The sequence below is a fragment of the Pezoporus flaviventris genome, unplaced genomic scaffold (genome assembly GCF_033815535.1).
Source record: "Pezoporus flaviventris isolate CSIRO_AGI_PZ_B2104156 unplaced genomic scaffold, CSIRO_AGI_Pfla_v1 ptg000083l, whole genome shotgun sequence".
NCBI classification, from domain to species: Eukaryota; Metazoa; Chordata; class Aves; order Psittaciformes; family Psittacidae; genus Pezoporus; species Pezoporus flaviventris.
In genome coordinates this window covers 844,251-861,595 of record NW_026892631.1, presented here as the reverse complement: position 1 = coordinate 861,595, position 17,345 = coordinate 844,251, and the positions used below count along the sequence as shown (strand labels likewise).

Here is a 17,345-nt window from a genome sequence, read left to right as displayed (position 1 = left end):
AGAGTAATGACTCTCAGAAGCCCAAGTTCCCAATGATATGTTGGTGATGGATTTAGGACTACACAGCAGGTTGCATACATGTGCTACATACATGTTGTAGCCTCATAGAGCATATGCATTTTATGATGCCTTGACAAACTACTAAAACCTTGTTTCAACTTTTTTCTTAAGAGCTTTGTGATACTCTTTCTTCAGTGTCAACTCTTTGTTCATTAAATGTCTATGAAGCTTGTACCTTATGGTCACCTGCATGAGGACTCGAAGACCTGTTTGTCTTTCCAGTATTCAAATAACTTCCTGAATGTTAACTCCTGCATTCCTATGTATAACAGCAGAATTACCTGAAATCACTGGAATTGCTCTTGCATAGCAATTTGTTGCGCTGAACCCATAGGGAGGAAAACCAGCATCCCATATTGTACATCCTCTGCAGCTGCACAAAGCCAAGAGAGAAAGCTAGGGCACAGTGGAAAATAGTGAGAATGACCATTTTCATTTGGCTTGTACCTAAAGAACTGTCCCAGGAAGCAGTGTGTACTGCTAGAATAGAAGAAACTTGTTTCTGGATGTTAACTCTAGGTAGCCCTGGTAACTTAGTAATGTGATACTCTGTCTGCACAGACAGGGATGTAGAGCAACAGTCTCCTAATAACCGGAAATTAATACACTAGTGGTTAATAAACCATGGTTTCTCTTCTGTAGTCTTAACTGGACACACATGTCACAGGGGCTCAGAGCAGGGGTTGGGTGAAGCCTGAGAGACACAGGGGGGACCACTGAAGTTCTTGGGATGGCTCCAAAAGGATGTGGATGTGGAATTTGTGAGCTAGTGGCTCTAATCCTCATCAGAAATAGTAGCAAAACATTATGGTGAAGTCTTCTAATTAGTGAAATTGCTCTATTGCAATGAGCTGTACCATAGTAATCAACGGTACAGTGTAAAAAACTGTGCTAAGTAAAATTAGCCTTGTTGAAATAAGAATAATGGACCCAACTAAACTTTGGGTAGCTTATATAAAGAACAGTATTAGTTGGTTAGGAAAAAAAAAAGGTTTATGAGTAAAAAATGTCAGGGAGACTGATGATCTTCAGGTCCTTTCCAACCTGAACTATTCTATGGTTCTGTATTAATTCTCCTGTAACTAAGATGAGAACCGGCTTCAGTGTAAGGTCGTTGCTGGACACATGCTTGAAGTTACGTTTTACATACGCTGTGTAGTGTCTGTGTCCACCAGGACACTAACATACTCAACATCAGGTGGAAAGCTTTCGGCTAAATAAGAGGCATGCTTAGTCTTCTCCTGGAAGGAAGCAAAGGGGGATGCAGAGGTGTTTGCAAGGGAATCAGCTCCCCATCCTTAGCTCTCCTCGATGCCTTCCCCTGTAGAAGCCCACTGGGAGCATGCGCTCCAACTTGGCAGCCTGAAGAGTAAAACCTGGCTGGACACCAGCTCCCTCCTCCACTGCCTGATTCTCTGTGCAAGAAGGTAATGCCAGGTGGCCATGGCTGTCCTCTTTTCTTGTCTCTTTTGGGGTCAGAGCTGCCATCTGACCAGAGGGGTAACACGGGAAAGGCTGATCCCTTTCATGACCTATTCAGGGTTATGATTGCCTAGCCCAAAATTGAAAAGAGTACTCTGCAGTGGGTCTCCTTGTTTTGGTGAAAATTGCTGAAACTCTGCCATGCGCTACAGAGCAAATTAAGACTGGTGATATTTTGAAGCATCTTTTATTTTCTGTTTCATTATCTACAGGTAGATATATACAGATCTGGCGACAATCCTTTATATTCCTTCCTGAATCTTCTGAGAAGACAAAAACAAGACCAAAAATTATCCCTCTTTCACTAAACTTCTTAAACTCTCAAACCCCACAAAAAATTCAGATCATATTAGATGACATATTCTTATAGAGATTTAGATAAATTGGTATATATTGTCTTAGATATGACAAGGTTTTCAGCTTTATAAACTTGATGTTTGTAAGCTTTAAAAAACTACTTCAAGAATGTAATGGAAATAGCATAGCTAAAAAGGAAATAAACACTTGCCTCTTTGGCAGAATTATCGCTACCCTATGCGAAGCAAAGGCCTCTGTGGCTGGCTGCCTTTGCTGCAATTACTGGTGTACTTTCTTCCCAGGATATCCTGTTGTTTGTCACCCTCCCTCTGCAATCTTTGTTGTTGTGGTTTTGGATGCAGGAATTTAATCTGATGAAGTATTTTGTACAGCACTTAATAAATACACCTTCTTCCCCTAAACAATGCTACTAGGCTATAAATACCTAATGAGAACACATCTTTGGTGGTGTAAATCTGGAGCAGTTACCCTTATTTTTGTCAACATTTCTCTGCACTGATACTGGGGCAACTCTGTTGGGCCTGATAGCAGCAGGTCTCTTGCCCTGTTATTTGTGGCATCAGAGAAGGAGCTGGTATTGTGCAGCTTGTTTCTGCATCCTTCTCATCTCACCTGCATTCTGCTAACCTCAGCAGGAGAGAAGAGCATAGCATACAGCTCCTGGTAGCAGTAGGCCCCACTAATTCCTGCACTGCCTGGAGATTATCTTCTGCCATTAAAATTCAGTTGTTTGCCTTCAAATTTAGACATTCACCCATAGACAAACACCCATCATGTAACTTGTCCCCCTCTCCCTGGGGGTGGCAGATTAGTACATAAAGAGATGGAAAGGTTGTAGCTCTAATAGTGGCTGGAAAGATGGAGGCAAGAAAATGAGCTGCCCTGAAGTTAAGGAGTAATCCACGTGGCTCCAACACTGAAATATATAATAATGTGGTTGTAGGATTTGATTGCCAAAGATTTTGCATTCGTTCTGCCTTGGTCTTGGCTGTGTAAATATTTAGAACTTTTTACTTTATTGCTTTGCTGTATAATACAACTGAAATCCTAGAATCATAGAATGACTTGGGTTGGAAAGGACCTTAAGATTGAGTTCCAATCCCCTGGCATGAGCAGGGATGCCTCACACTAGACCATGTCACCCAAGGCTCTGTCCAACCTGGCCTTGAACACTGCCAGGGATGGAGCATTCACAGCTACTCTGGGCAACCCATTCCAGAGCCTCACCACCCTCACAGTAAAGAACTTCCTCCTTATATCTGATCTAAACTTCCTCTCTTTAACTTTGAACCCATCACCCCTTGTCCTATCACTACAGTCCCTGATGAAAAGTCCCTCTTTCAGCATCCTTGTAGTCCCCCTTCAGATAATGAAAGCTGCTGTGAGGTCTCCATGCGGCTTCTCTTCTCCAGGCTAAACAGCCCAACAAATATCATAGAAAAATGCAATTTTTTAATCAGAAATTGAACACCAAATCCCCAGCCAGTATGAATTGGTATGAGTCCACTGATTCATGAAAGCTATGTCAGCTTTCACTGGCTGCATAGCTGGTTTCTAGTCTGTGGCTCTAACCAGTTAATTACTGAAGAAGATTTCACCATACCATGACATGCATATACAGTAATGGAAATCAGTGTTCCGACTGGTGTTAAGCAGTTAAATGTAAGTAAAAGCACTCTTCTATAGAATAATCTTTTCACTCTTCTCATCATTTTTCATCATGAACAACTGGGTTAAAACTGGTGTCCTCTCCTTCCCATTGGCCTCCTGACCACCTGCTGGAGGCCTTTAGCTGTAAGAGGAAGGATGGGCTCAGTATCAGCACATTTCATTTAGGTCTCTAGAAATGAGAACCTCTAACACACCAAATGACCAGGGAGTGTTTCTAGCAGGCATCCCAGGGCTGTGAATGCAGCCTGGGACCCTGTGGTCCAGCAGGCTTTGTCACCCTGACTGATGCTAAGGAAGTCCTCCTTAAGAGCTTCTGTACACCATTTTCTACTTGTATCTATCACATCTTTGCAAGTACAGCTCTTTGCTTGTGCCTGGGGATGTTCCTAGGCTTTTGAAAAGTCAGAAGACTCACGAAACTTCTAAAGCTGGGTAATGTCAATGTGCTTCAAGCAGTGTCTAGATGGAGTTGAGGTAGTTGAGGTCCTTCAGCCCAAAATTGTTTAAGGTCCAATATTAATCTATTAATCTTTTGATTTAACATGCCAGGTGAAGTTCTGAAACCTCAGGGAAGGCTTAATTCACACAAACAATGCTGGGGTTCCCTAATGGAGTGTCACAGGTGCTTCCTTCTCAACTCAACAGTATCAGTTCCTCTGTCTTTATATAAAACATAGCAGCTAAAGAATTCAAGTTCATGGATGAAGGGTTTCATGTTTCCTCCTTTTCCAGTCTATAAACTATTCTATGCATAGGCTTCTTCTGCTCTTCCTTTTGAAGCTCTACCATCAGCATTTAAGGTTATCCAGGCCACAGAAAAGAAGCAGCAGAGAAGCATGACTGTAGCCTCCTGTGAGGACACTGAGTTATGTGGGATAATCCTGGATCTCTGGCTTTCAGGACTCCTTTAGCATTTATACATTAAGAATGAAATACATTAATGGGCTTTTGAGATTCATGAGCTATGACCTGAATCATAGACAGAGCCTATCTGCCATTAAACATAATACCTCCTTGGCAGCCGTTCCTCTTCTGAAACCCCTGGCTTTGAGACCTGTTTTGGAAAGGCAAAAGTCATGCTGAAAATCTTGTAGTCAGTACCTATCTGAATCAGGCCTATCATGCTGTTTTGTACCTGTACTTTCCTCAGTAAGTCATATGTACTTTGCACGTACACTACTTAAGTGCAGACTGCTGGTTATTGTAATATTTGTGTAGCGTGTGAAAGGGGAAAGGGCTTAAATTCTGTTTGTATTTTAAACAACTGTCTTGGCAGATACACAGTCCAGAGTGTTTATATTTTTCATGGAACGCAATGTTTGTGACTGATGTTAAACCAAGAGGAGCAGGTATCAGATATGGTCGAGTAGGTTCTAGAGTTGGTCTGGACTGGGTCAGCCTTGCACTGCAGATGGCTGTCAAGGACATCTGGAAAGGTGCCACTCAGCACTGTACAGTTTGCTAAGTATATGCAGTATTACTCCTTAATGATGGCAGTTTGGCAACTTTTGTCTGTGTGAAGCAAGCCAAATTCTGATCCCTTTACTTTGAGTTGGTTCAAATTCCTCTGACGCTAGGGTCGCTACTTTGTAGGAGCCAGACTGCAGAAGCTAAAAGGTGAGGTTGCTTATTCTGAGCTGACTTGGATCTCCTATTAGGTGAGGGCCCCATGCCGAATCCTGATCTCTGATAAATGAACTTTTTAATGTTGCATTACCACTAGCGCACAAGCCAAATATCCACACAGATATTCACATTCCAACAGCCAAATACAAGCTCTTTTTATTTTTGCCTTCTGATTTATGAGTATGTTATGTTTTGCAGACATGAGTAACTCGTGGGATATCTTTCCCCCAGAGTAAACCCAATGTAAATTCACATGACTCAGGGATTTGTTTCAATGCTCATGTATAAACTCTCATTTGAAATGATTATGCTTGAAGATCAAAAGAAAAGTACAATAACTTGTATTAATGTTTAATGTGTAATTCACATTGTTAGAACAAAAAACAAAACTGTTGGTTGTTGTTATGACAAATATTAACCATTGGCGCTACTAACCAATTCCCATAGAGGATCCTTAATTTCATTGCATTGGCTGTGCGCTGAGATTTCCTCTTGCCCATGCCATCATCTCAGAAACTTAAAGACACTTTCCTCGCTGGATGAGAAATTTCCCTGTAATCATAGAATCATAGAATAGTTAGGGTTGGAAAGGACCTTAAGATCATCAAGTTCCAACCCTCTTGCCAAGGCAGGGACATCGCACACTAAACCATGTCACCCAAGACTCCATTCAACTTGGCCTTGAACACTGCCAGGGATGGAGCATTCACAACTTCCTTGGGCAACCCATTCCAGAGCCTCACCACCCTCACAGTAAAGAACTGCTTCTTTTATCTAACCTAATGACAGGAGTAATGACAAAAGTGGGAGAGAACTGGGATAACCCACCACTGCAGGTGGCTCAGAGACGTTTCAGTGGAAGCAGTGTGAAATTATCTAATCCAGTCTCTTACACAAGTAGGATTTCAGATCAGGCATGCTCCTGATGCCTTTGATCTTAGTCTAATTTGAGCCTTAATAGCAAAACTAGACCCATGCTCAAAGCCACCCAGCACAAGAGAATCCAAGAACTTGATTATTTTATGTTTATCCGTGTTTTACCTTCTTTAGTCAACACTCACTTTCTTACCAGGAAGCTTCTCATTAAATAAGCAGGTTTGGTGTGAGGGAGGCATATGTGAAATCCACTCTCTATATCCTCAACCAAGACCAACACAGGACAGCAAAGCCATGCTTGTAATCACAAACTGAGCTTAGGAAGGAGAATACAATGTGTGGCATCATTGCCTGTTACACAGAGTAGCGGGATTACTTCACCTGCGTAAGGGAAGAGCCCTTGGTACCCTTTGCCACCCCACATTGAAGCCTTTCACACAAAGTAGGAGTTGGGATTTTCATCTTCATAGCTTTTACTGCCTTTTCCCTTGTCAATGTTTAAAGGGTCAGCAATTTGTGCCATCTAGTTTTTATATTCATGTTTCTTTCAAAAACTTGGCTGTTTTACTAGCTGAGCTTACATTATTTCTTTGTCTAGTTCTCCCCCCCCCCCCCCCCAAAAAAAAAAAACCCGAAAACAAACCCCACCCAACAGCCAACCTTAAGTTTAAAGTTTTAGAGTCTCGATTCATGTCAGGGAGTCCCCCCTCTTCTATGGCACAGAATGAGACCAAATGACATTTGATGAACTTTCTGCTTGGCATAAAGTCACAAAAAACTCTGTATGTTCTCAGTATCATTTTGGTAACTTTCCTGTATGCCAGCAGTGCTACAATACACCTCATTCAGAGCATCTGCCTGAGTTTCAGATAGATTCTTCCCCATTTTAGATCTCCATATGCAAACTATACATTAGCTTTCTATTCTTAAGGGCCTGTTGTTCCACGAGCCCTTCTGAGCAAATCTGAGAGGAACTAATATTCTTGAATTAGAATGGGTGCTATTGCTTTGAATGGCATGCAGTCAAAGTACAAATGGATCATGGGTGTTTATAAAAGGACAGAGCAGGGCTTTAGGTTTGTTTTGCTTTTGTTTGCAACAGTCAACTCAAAATATTTACCACTGAGAAACTGGTGTTTTCTCCAGCAATGAATCTATTGTCAACTTCAAGGCAGTTGAGAAGGTACTGATTGTTTACTTTAGTGGAGGGCACATGGCATTGCTATCCTGGAATTGAGCATAAATACATAGCTGTTGTAGGATTTTTTGCTAAAAACATGTAATGAATTAAATATCCTTCACAAGGAAAGAAGTAGGTAAGACTCCAGCCTAAATTAACCTCATGTTATACAGAAAGACTAAATTCTGTTGTTTGCACCTGTGGGACTTTGGACTTGTCTATGCACCAAATCATTCCAAAACACCTATTAGGTATACTGCACTAATGACTAAACTCATGTGTAGACAAATCTTGTACCAGCAGAAGAATTCCCTTTCTTGAATTATCTTAATCCATTTTGAAAGTGGATTAAGTGAAACCAGGAAAGAGCTCGGTCATTCCAGAATGAACAAGCTATCTGAGCACATTCTGCTTTACATGCACATCCAACCTTATTCCTGAATAATCTTCCTGTGCGGAGAGGCTCTTAGGATATATCTACATAGCAAATGAATGTGTGATTATAGACATACCAACCTTTCCTTTACTCTCACTGGCATGAGTAACAACAGTAATGAAAGATGGCAGGAGAGACTTTAGTGCAGCCTTTTAACTGAAGCATATATGCAGCCCATTGTGAAGAGCCTCTGCTGAAATCCACCTCATCGCACCCTCGCTTCAGAGACAACTCATGTCCCTTAGACTAATACCAGGGTTGGGGATGCCTCTCTGCATCTCTGGGGTTTATGAGAACCAAAAATTGCATATGCGATAGGATGGCACAGCTGAGCTAAATGGAAACCAGGTGAATTTCAGAGGTTAATCATGTTGGAGGAGCACGGCTCACCCATTTTTAATATACACACATTTGACAACCACATAGTGTCAGCTGTGTGACTGCAGAAGCCAAATTAAATATGCTGTAGACAAGCACAACTCAGTTGATGTCACCAGGGCTGAATTTGGCTCCATGGGTGAGATCTTATTTGACTAATACTTGTTTTGTTGACTATCTGCTCATTTATTTTAATGAAATTTATGCATTTTAATGTTCTTTTAAGTGCATTCCAAAAATAGCAATTTGATTAACTAATTCACTTTTAAAAGTGTAACAATCACAACTAAAAATCTCCCTCTTAGCCGAGGTATGGAATAATTGCAAGTAGCATCTTGGGTAGCTACACCATACCCTTCATCCTTTCAAAGCAATTCCCCACATCAATCAGAAGAGCCTCACTTAAGAAACTAATGACGAAATACAGACAATGATCAAGCCGTACAAAATGCTTTTCAAGTCTACCAAAAATATGTATCAGTAATGTACGCTGCGCTCTGCTGAGACAGTATAGTTAAGACGGGTAAGAATTTTGCTTAAAAGCTGTTCAAACCAAGTCCAAAATAGAAACATTAAACAGACTCGTCTTTCTAGCCAAGCCAGAAAGCATCTTAAGTAGCTTGGGTTAAAAGAAAGAAAGAAAAAAAGTGCTTTCACTTTCAGGCTCATTAAAACGATGTTTGGACTGTACCATATTCAGAGAGGGACTTTCTTTCCCCCCCAACTGTGTTTCCAGCTGCAAGAGGAGATCTCATCATTTAAAACAAGGTGCCAGTGGGAGCAGAGTCCAGCAACAGAAAAGGTGCACACTAACTTCTCCCTGACTTTATTACCTAACAACTGGAATAGCAACACCTGATTAGTAGCAATATTAAGCAAAGGCAATTTTCCTTTTATTGTATTTAAATGAGGAAAATGAAAGCGCTAATGGTAATATTAAGGCTGAACAGAGGCAGTCGCAGAAGAATTAATTTCATTTCAGCCCTGCTACATGTATCCCTCCATGAACTAGTTACATGCGCATCCCCAACGTTGTAACTGGTTATTAAAGTAGGTGGTGCACAACTCAGCGAAAAAGAGGTAAACTTGACCTTGGGCGCTGCTGGGACGCCCTGTGGTCACCGTGCAGGGTGTCGTGGTGTTTCGGCAGTTTGGGCTATTAACAGTGTGTGTGTGCAGCAACTGATCTTTAGCTCAAGAAGCACTCAAACCGAAGCTACCACGGGTACTTTGTTTTTAAGTGAGGCCTACACGTGGAAATACTTCTGCACGCGGGTTAAACCCAACATGTAGAAGGTCCCCTGAATTTAACAGGGCCATTTGTGTAGACTTAGAGGATTTGCCTAAGAGTACAAGAAAATCGAGGTAAGAAATTGCAGGTGCCTTGCCAGCCCCTACCGCTGCTCACACCAACCCCGGTGCTAACTGCAGGCCAGCGCTCACCCGCTCTTTTAACGTAAAACCGCCCAGCTTTCGGAAATAGCTGCTCCGCAGCGGCGGAGGTAGGGGGAGATGGTTTAAGCACCCGCGAGTGAATCCCGCCAGGGTTTGCGCCAGTCCTTAGCAGCGACGCCATTGTGTTGCCGAGCGGCTGCTGCGCCCCGCGGGGGTACCCGAACTGAACCCGGGGTCTGTGCGGAGGGTGAGGTCCGTGTCCCGCACCACCCCCCACACTCCCCCCCCCCCCCCCAGCTTCCCCTGCAGAGGCTTGGAGGAGACTCGGGGGGGGGGGTGGGATGCTACAGTGCAGCGCCAGGCCTGCACGGCAGCATCCTCACTGCTCGCCTAGGAGCAGTTTACGCCGCCTCCTGCGTTTCGGGGGCCTTTTAATATATATATATATATATATATTTATATATATATACACATTCGGGGATGCCCCCCCCCTTCAATCAGTTTCCCCATCCCGCGGCTGCTCGGCAGCTGCTAGCTGCTCCTGCGTGCCTCCGAGTATCCCCACATCCCTTGGGCGAGGTGTCCTGTCGACCGCCCCACTGGGTTGCCCCCCCACTTCGGTAGCAGGTTGGGATTTTATTTTCGGGGAGGGTAAAGGGGGGTGGTTTCTCTTTTTGTTTGGTTTGGTTTGTTTTCCAGGCGAGACTTGGCGGTGACCGGCGAAGCTCGCCCGGCACTGAATGTCACCCTGAAGGTAAAATGAAAGACAAAAAGATGAACGCATGCCTGCGCCCCTCGGCCGCGCCGCTGCTTCCCCGCACCCCGCCACCATCGCGGGGCGGCAGCCCCCGCCGCGCCCCGGATTTCCTGTCTCGGCTTTTCATTATTTCCCTTAAAAAAAAAGGGGGCGGGGGGGAAGGGAAAATAACCCCAAAAAACACGCATGTAAAGGAAACGTGCACGTACCCAGTAACGAGCCCAGGAAAAACCCGGCCGCTTCCCCCTTCTCCTGCCAAGTTATCATTGAGAAAACAGACAGGCGGCGTGACGTCCCGGGTCAGGCCGAGTGCGGACCGGCGCTACCAAGGCGGCAGGGAGGCCCGGGGCCGCCGCCGAGGCCGCAGCCGCGGGGTCTGCGTTCGCTATCGCCAGCCCGGGGCCGCCTCTCCCTCGCTGGGGCCGCGCCCGCCGCCGCCGCCGCCCCCCGCGCCCCCCGCCCGCCCGCCGCGGCGCTGCGCGGCCTGCAGCCCGCCGGCGGCTCCCCCCTCGCCGGCGGAGGTCGCGGGAGCCCGGTTAAAGGAGGCGTGTGTAAAGATTTTGCAATGTCCCTGCATGGTGTTGTAGACTTTCCTAGCAAAGAAACCGGCTTCGGCTTCTTTAAAATCCCCGACGACTCACCTGACTAGCCTGCCTGCGGTTCTGAGCTGACCAGGTAAAGTGGGGCCTCCCCGTCCCCACCCCGCACCTCCGCGAGCTGACATTGCAGCGGGGGGCATGGTTCCGCACGGAGACGAGCCGCTCGCTCCAGAAGCGCTTCCCCCCCCCCCCATCCCCTTCCCTCCCCCCATTCCACCTTCAGACCTTGTCAATTGCACTTGCTCGGAGTCGGTCGTCCCCGTGTGTTTCCCCCCCACCCCCATAAAAAGCCGCATGGCAGCACCGGCTGCCCGGGGCTCAGTGTTTCGCGTTTCTCCGATAATTATTTAAGACTGTCGGGCCGGGTAGAGGGTTAAAAGGGGGGAGGGAGAATGATTTTGTTTTCTGCTGACAGATCCTAGCCCGGAGGGTTTTGTCCTCCCCCCCAGCCCAGGGTCAGGAGCGCCGGGGAAGTGGCGAGGCTTTGGCCAGCAAGAGTTTGGGGTCCCGGGGTGGCTTTAGCGGCTGCGAGCGGGTCAGGAGGACCGGACTCTCCAAGCTTGTGCCGGCGGCTGCTCATGCCCCCGCCCTTCATCCACTGGGGTGTCCTTTTGTGGGTGCCCCGAGGTGTCCGGGCGGGGGGGGGGGGGGGGGGCGGGAAGAGGCCGTGGGGATGGGGGGGTCTAGGAAGAGGATGGGGTGTGAGTGAAGGAAGGGGGGGGCTGCTTGCCTCCGTCCCGTCCCCCTCCCCGCCGCTTTCTCCTTCCTGGAACACTTCTGCGAGCGACCCGTGGGAGCCGCGCAGGCCTGGCCGGAGCCCTGCACGTCGGGCGGGGGGTGGGAATTCTGCTGCCGGGCGTCCCTTCGCTTCCCGTCCCTTCTCTGCCCGCCCATCCGTGCCATGCGGGACGCGCTTTGCCCCGCTCCTGCCGTGGCGTCGGAAGTCGCGGCCGGGCCAGCTGGTGCGGAGGGGGCGAAGGAAAAGTAAGAGAACTCCTTGTCCTGCGTGCTCCCTCTGCGCTTCCTGCTTTGGGTCCTGATAAGGGGGTGCGGGGGGTTGCGGGTGTGGGGAAGCCTCAATGTGACCCGGCTGCGAGGGGAAGATTTTTTCTCCCTTTTCTATTTTATTATATTTTTTTTTTTCCCGCATGCATTAATGCTACGAAGGGGAGAGTGGTCCGGAGGTACGTTTTGAAGTGCTTGCAGGGGAAGCACTCCCAGTACTTGGTCTAGTTAACGTGTTTCTCATGATAGCAAAGAAAGGACTGCATTTAGGAGATGACTAAATAATGGGGGAGGCAAGTAAAAATGAGTAGAATATAAAGGAGAGGAAAATGAAGGTGAACGGGAGTGTGGGAAGACAGGCACTGTGCAGCTTGGGTTTTTGGGTTTCTCTCCTGTAATTCTCCCCCATACCCTCCTCATACACCCCCCTGCCCCATCCTACCTTTTCATAGTATGTAGGAGACTAACAGCAAACATAACCCAGCCCATAAACAGGCGCCCACCCCTCTTCAAGCCTGTCTGTGGCCAGCAGGGAAATGTCCTTTGTATAAAAGCCCCCAAGTTTTAAGCGTTTATTATCCACCCTGTCTCAAATACAAAGTGTAAAAGTTGCCTGATACATTCTAGTGTTACTTCCCTGTTTTATTTCAGAGGACAAAATGTTCTGGTGTAGCATACCTTCGGTCACTTTCAGGATGGGAGTAGTTTACAATATAACCTACATTAGATTACGCATGGTGTGTGCGTTCCATTTCCTCTGAAAATAGCCAAAGCCTTAGAACGTGAGCCTTAGAAGTGACTCATGTGGTTATGATCTTCCGTGTCTTGAGAGCATCAGGGTAGCCATGGGTCTGCGTGCTGGGGATGTGGGGCTGTGGTGCGAGGGGTTCCATGGCTGTCCAGGAACCTGGCAGAGCTCCTTGTAGAGGACTTCACAGTTTAAAATCTTGCCAGGGCAGAAGAAGGTAAGCATGACATTCATTATCAAAATAAGGAAAACAAACCGATTGCAGTCACTGTGTGTGCAGTATCACAGTTATTCCCTAGTATTTTGTCAGAAATTAAAAGGTTACCACTGGAGTACTATATCCGTATCTCCAGCTCTGGCACCACTTATTACTGCAATGGTATTTCAATATTAAGTGATCTCAGAGATATTTCATCTTTCATTTTGAATCCTGAATTTGAATCAGCATTAAGATGTCAGGGCTGCGAGATAAGGCATAACAAACTAAGTAGACAGCTGAAGGGCTCCTGGTGAAGGTGCTGCTGAGAAGGGTATCTAGGGCCGTTCACTGTAACCTTGTTTACAGGGACATTGCAATTGCAACCTGAATTTCAGAGAACGGCTGCCTGGACTGATGCCTGTGTGGCTGAAACCCGTCGCGAGTGTCTTTTGCACTCTAAATGTTCTCCTCTGCCTTCCTTGTATACTCGCAAAAACTTTTCTGGAAGGTTAGGATGATTTTCTGATAGGAAAATGAAGACATTTTCCTAAGATGAATGCTGCTCTTTGAACTCAGGTACATTAGCAGCAAAGTATTCATGAGGTTTTGGGTTTTTTTCCCCTTTATCTGGTTCTCTGATGTGTCAGTATCAGTTGTTACACCCGCCTTTGTAACTCACCTATATGGCTTTGATTTATTATATGTAAGTCTTGGTAGTTCCAAGCGTATTTTGCAGCACATGAAGTCGGTTCAAGTCAAAATGTAAAAAGATGCTTATTGCAACAAAGAACAGTTTTGTAGTGATCTGCTAATTTTTGTGTTTTCTTTTTTCCTAAAGCTGTTTGAAGAAAATCACATGTGTTTATTAGTGAGGGGGTGCTAAATGCCAGCATCCACATTGATGAAGGAAAAAAAATGCTGTTGAAATGCTTTGGAATAATAAATAGGATATGTAATGGTCAACCACAAGATAAAAATTTTACACAGTGTTTTTATGGCTCTAAATTGGCTGCATTGTAAACCAAGCTCGCTACTCGATTAAGTCATCAGAGTTTTCAATTATTTAAGATTATCTAATATAGCCTTCATCGCCCATATCAGAAAATTATACATCAGGTTGTAATTCCTTCTTGTTGGTAGGTGAGGGCTTTGTTGTGGATGGGAGGGTTTAATTTTGGCTTATCAGGACAAATATTACAAAGCACGCATGCAGAAAAATGATATGGAAATAGCCCCAGCCCTACGAAATGAGGATAGTTACAGCACTGAAATGTACCTAATACAATTTGAGATCCACTCACTAAGAAACCTTGACAGTATCTGCCTCGCAGGTACCATGCGTTTGGAAATACTATATCTCCATTTAAATGCAGATCTCCAGTTTTCTCCAGGGGGCAGTTGGCAAACCTTTCGATTGAACCACCAGCACTAGAAAAACTAACCGAAGGTTTACCCGCGAACAAGAGAGCCTTTCAAGCCTGCCTTTCTCAAAGAATGATTGTCAGATTTCCCAATATTGCATTTTGATGTTGATTCTGAATAATTCTGGATGCCTTTTCCAAAGTCCCGGGAAAGGAGTAGTGCCTTTTACTCAAGGTAGGCCGACATCTGTGCACTTGTTTAGCATTGAGGCATTGAAGAGAGATAAATGTTACAAACAAGCTCTTTGTTTTCAAGTGAGTGTTGTGTTTGCATGTGAATTTTGTGAAATGGACAGAGCAGTGTTGCTTTGATTTTGACCTAGATTCCTCCTGATTATTCCTATACAGCTAGTACCTGCTTATTTCCCACTGTGAAAATAGGAGAACAACTGTTGATGCTATCTAGCTGGGGCTGCATGGGCAATAGGCATGCCCATCCAGTAATCTCCCCTCCTCCTCCTCGGCTTCATTAGTAATGGATAAAACAGTGCTGGACTCCAAAGAGGGTGCAAGCCAGTATTTCCTCTCTGGTGAATTTTTCTTTCTTTGACGTTTTAATTCAAAGGAAGACAGCAGAAAAACCCAAACAAACAAAAAGGTGGATGGGTGTATTTGTTTCTGTTTCCAGATTGAGCACAAAAATGGTGCACACTTGCAGGGCTGAAGAGGGCTTTTCTTTAGTTGAAGCAAGTCTTGGATCCACCTTATTCCCTATTTGCTTGAAACTCAATGCCCCTAGGTGTCAGTCCTCCTTAGGGAGGCTTGTCCCATCCAGTCCGCTTTTCTCTATTGTTTGCCAGCTGTCTAGCTTGGGGTGTAACCCAAAACAATAAATACGCAGGACATAGGGAATGGGAACTTCCATTTCCTATGCTGCTACCAGGCAGCACAAACTGCCTGGTGCAGGGGGAAAAAAAAGGTCCTGACCTTTTCTGTGCCTGGTGTCATGTGCTCTGGTCTCCTCATCGTGGACAAGGGTGCTGCCCAAGGATGCTGCACAGGGATGCTGCCCTTGTCCCTGTGCCAGAGTCATGAGGTTGTGGAGATACCCATATTATGCTCACCAGTTAATGGCATATAACCCATCAGCCTCGGTACCCTGGAGAAAACAAGCACTTCAGCTTCTGCATGGAATTCAGGCAGATCTGCGAAGTCCAGTCTTACGTGCACCCAGGTTTTATGGCAGAGAGATGCCATTCAGCTTAATTGTTATTCCCATAAACATCTGCAGGTTTCTGTTTCTAGTGGAAACTACAGCTGGGTAGACTTCTTAAAGGAATGTTTTGCATATTGAGGTTGAAAGGAAAGTCGAGCCTGATACATTAACTTATCATCTGTGTCATTCTCTTGACATCAGTTGGATTACTACAAGCGTATACGACGAGATTAGGTGCGAGATCTTCACACACACATGCTTTTGTTAGCATGTTGATCAGTGGAGATATTACTTCTCTGAAAACCTTGTTATAAGTCAAGCATAGGCAAGCACAAACCTGTGCATGCATATACAAGTTGAGCAGAGCCTATCCTTTATAATACAGTTGTTTTTTTTTCCTTTAATATCTGAGCAAGATCTCTTCTAACTCAACCATTAGGGGAAAGAAAATGGAACTTTCCTCAAACAGCTTTTCTGTTGGGGAATCTAGTGGCAGTTGCTTTGAAGCATGTGTAATTGATTATCATACATTTATTTTAAAAAGGAGACATAACAAGGAATCTAACATGATGTTTTGGAATATATCTTCTCCCCACAATGTTCTTGAGGGAAATTTAAGGTTGCAGGCATCATTTCATGCCCTGTATGTTTTTGAACATAAATCAAAGAAATTGTCGGAGAGTTATAGATGTTCATAGCAACTGTAGCTATAATAAACACATGCAGTATATATTTTCCAAGCTATTTTGTATGGGTAAAAAGCTGAAGCTGGCTTTTTATATGAACAATTCAACTTAATCACTGAAAATTTATTTCCCAGTTAGGGTGGATTACCAGCATAGCATGAAGTCGTACACCTTCTTTTAAGTTCATCTGGTGATGAAGCCTTGGTTAAAATTGGGAAAGTATTTAAATTGGATCTAGATGCCTTGAATGAATTATACCAAACGTCAAATTTATTGTGATACCTCCATGGCGATATTTACATTTGTATTATCACCTATATTGGTTTAAAAGTATGCTGAATACTTTTAAGAGAGCAAATGAAAGACAAGAGCAGTATGAAAACCCAAACAATTTTAATTGTACACGTAGCACAAAATGTAATCATAGTAAATACAACAGGAAGGAGAATCTTGAACGATCAGGTAGTGCAGAGCTGCTAATGGGAGCAACAAGCAGCTTAAGTCACACAGATTTCCTGATGATCATATTAGTCTTGATTTAAAGCCTTAATAGATGCAGAAGGAGAAGTGACTTTTGTGGAGGAATTTCAATGAGGATAACGTAGCCACTCAGTATGTGAAGATGAGGAAGGTATTCCATACGTTGACGAGGATCAAAATGCCTTAAAGTGCTAAAAAGAAAATCGAGTAGTAGTCACAGTTAATATGTATGTGGATAGACTGGGGATAGGACATATTCAGCATCTGTGCAGAGCTCAGGCAGGTGCAGATGAACGGATTTTGGGGCTTAATATTTAAGCAAAATCCTAAGGTTCTGCTGAATAAAACGGGTAGGATGTGCTTCTTGGAGCCTGACTTTGCAGGTGCTTTTGGGTGTAGCTCTCATTATTCTGCATGCTCCTATTGGGTTCAGAGATTGGTAATTAAAAGCCATTAATGCTTATTGAAAATTGTGAGACTAGCTAAAAAGTGTGACTTTTAAAAGTGTCACTGGCTTCTGTTTTATTGTGGTTACCTTCAGTCATTCTTCTTTTATTACAAGAGCCAGAAATATCTTTTTAGGAGAGAAATATGGACTGTCATTACTTGACTCCTAAAAACAGGTTTTTAAAATGTACAACAGAGATGGATGCTTAAACTGAGAATTTGCTGCTTTACTTGTTAGTAGTTTTAGCCTCAAATGACTTCCTCTTGATGATGTCTTTGAATTTTAAGACCTGCATGAATTAATTAAACTTGAAACAACTGGTGGACCTCAGGAAGGCAGGGCATGGCCCATCATGGGCATCAGTACTAGTTTAGACTTCAGAAGAGTAGGCAGTGGGCTTGGTTTCCGACGGCCACCCTGGGGA

At 44.6% G+C, this 17,345-nt stretch overlaps 1 protein-coding gene and 2 long non-coding RNA genes across 19 annotated transcripts in view; 1 reads left to right on the top strand and 2 right to left on the bottom strand.

The window, feature by feature from the left end:
• Nucleotides 1–17,345, top strand: part of ESRRG (estrogen related receptor gamma) — a 401,788-nt gene that overhangs the window by 9,454 nt on the left and 374,989 nt on the right. For 5 of the 17 annotated variants that reach the window (XM_061475111.1, XM_061475105.1, XM_061475108.1 and 2 more), the window contains exon 1: nt 10,699–10,854. The exons of 5 other annotated variants lie outside the window; for them this stretch is intronic. Coding sequence is in view for 2 of the 12 variants with exons in the window: in XM_061475101.1 (XP_061331085.1) it covers nt 11,680–11,762 (83 nt within the window). In the remaining 10 variants the exon portion in view is untranslated. Of the gene's footprint in view, nt 1–9,816; nt 10,177–10,697; nt 10,855–11,630; nt 11,763–17,345 lie in introns of those variants that run through there. 7 more of the 17 variants (XM_061475107.1, XM_061475114.1, XM_061475118.1 and 4 more) reach the window with 6 other exon arrangements.
• LOC133280421 (uncharacterized) overlaps nt 1–17,345 on the bottom strand; it is a 112,212-nt gene that overhangs the window by 66,479 nt on the left and 28,388 nt on the right. The window lies entirely within an intron of this gene.
• LOC133280422 (uncharacterized) lies at nt 5,483–10,597 on the bottom strand. Its single transcript, XR_009747166.1, has 2 exons — nt 10,389–10,597; nt 5,483–5,709 (listed from the first exon to the last, which is right to left on the bottom strand). It is a non-coding gene; the product is annotated as an uncharacterized LOC133280422 (long non-coding RNA).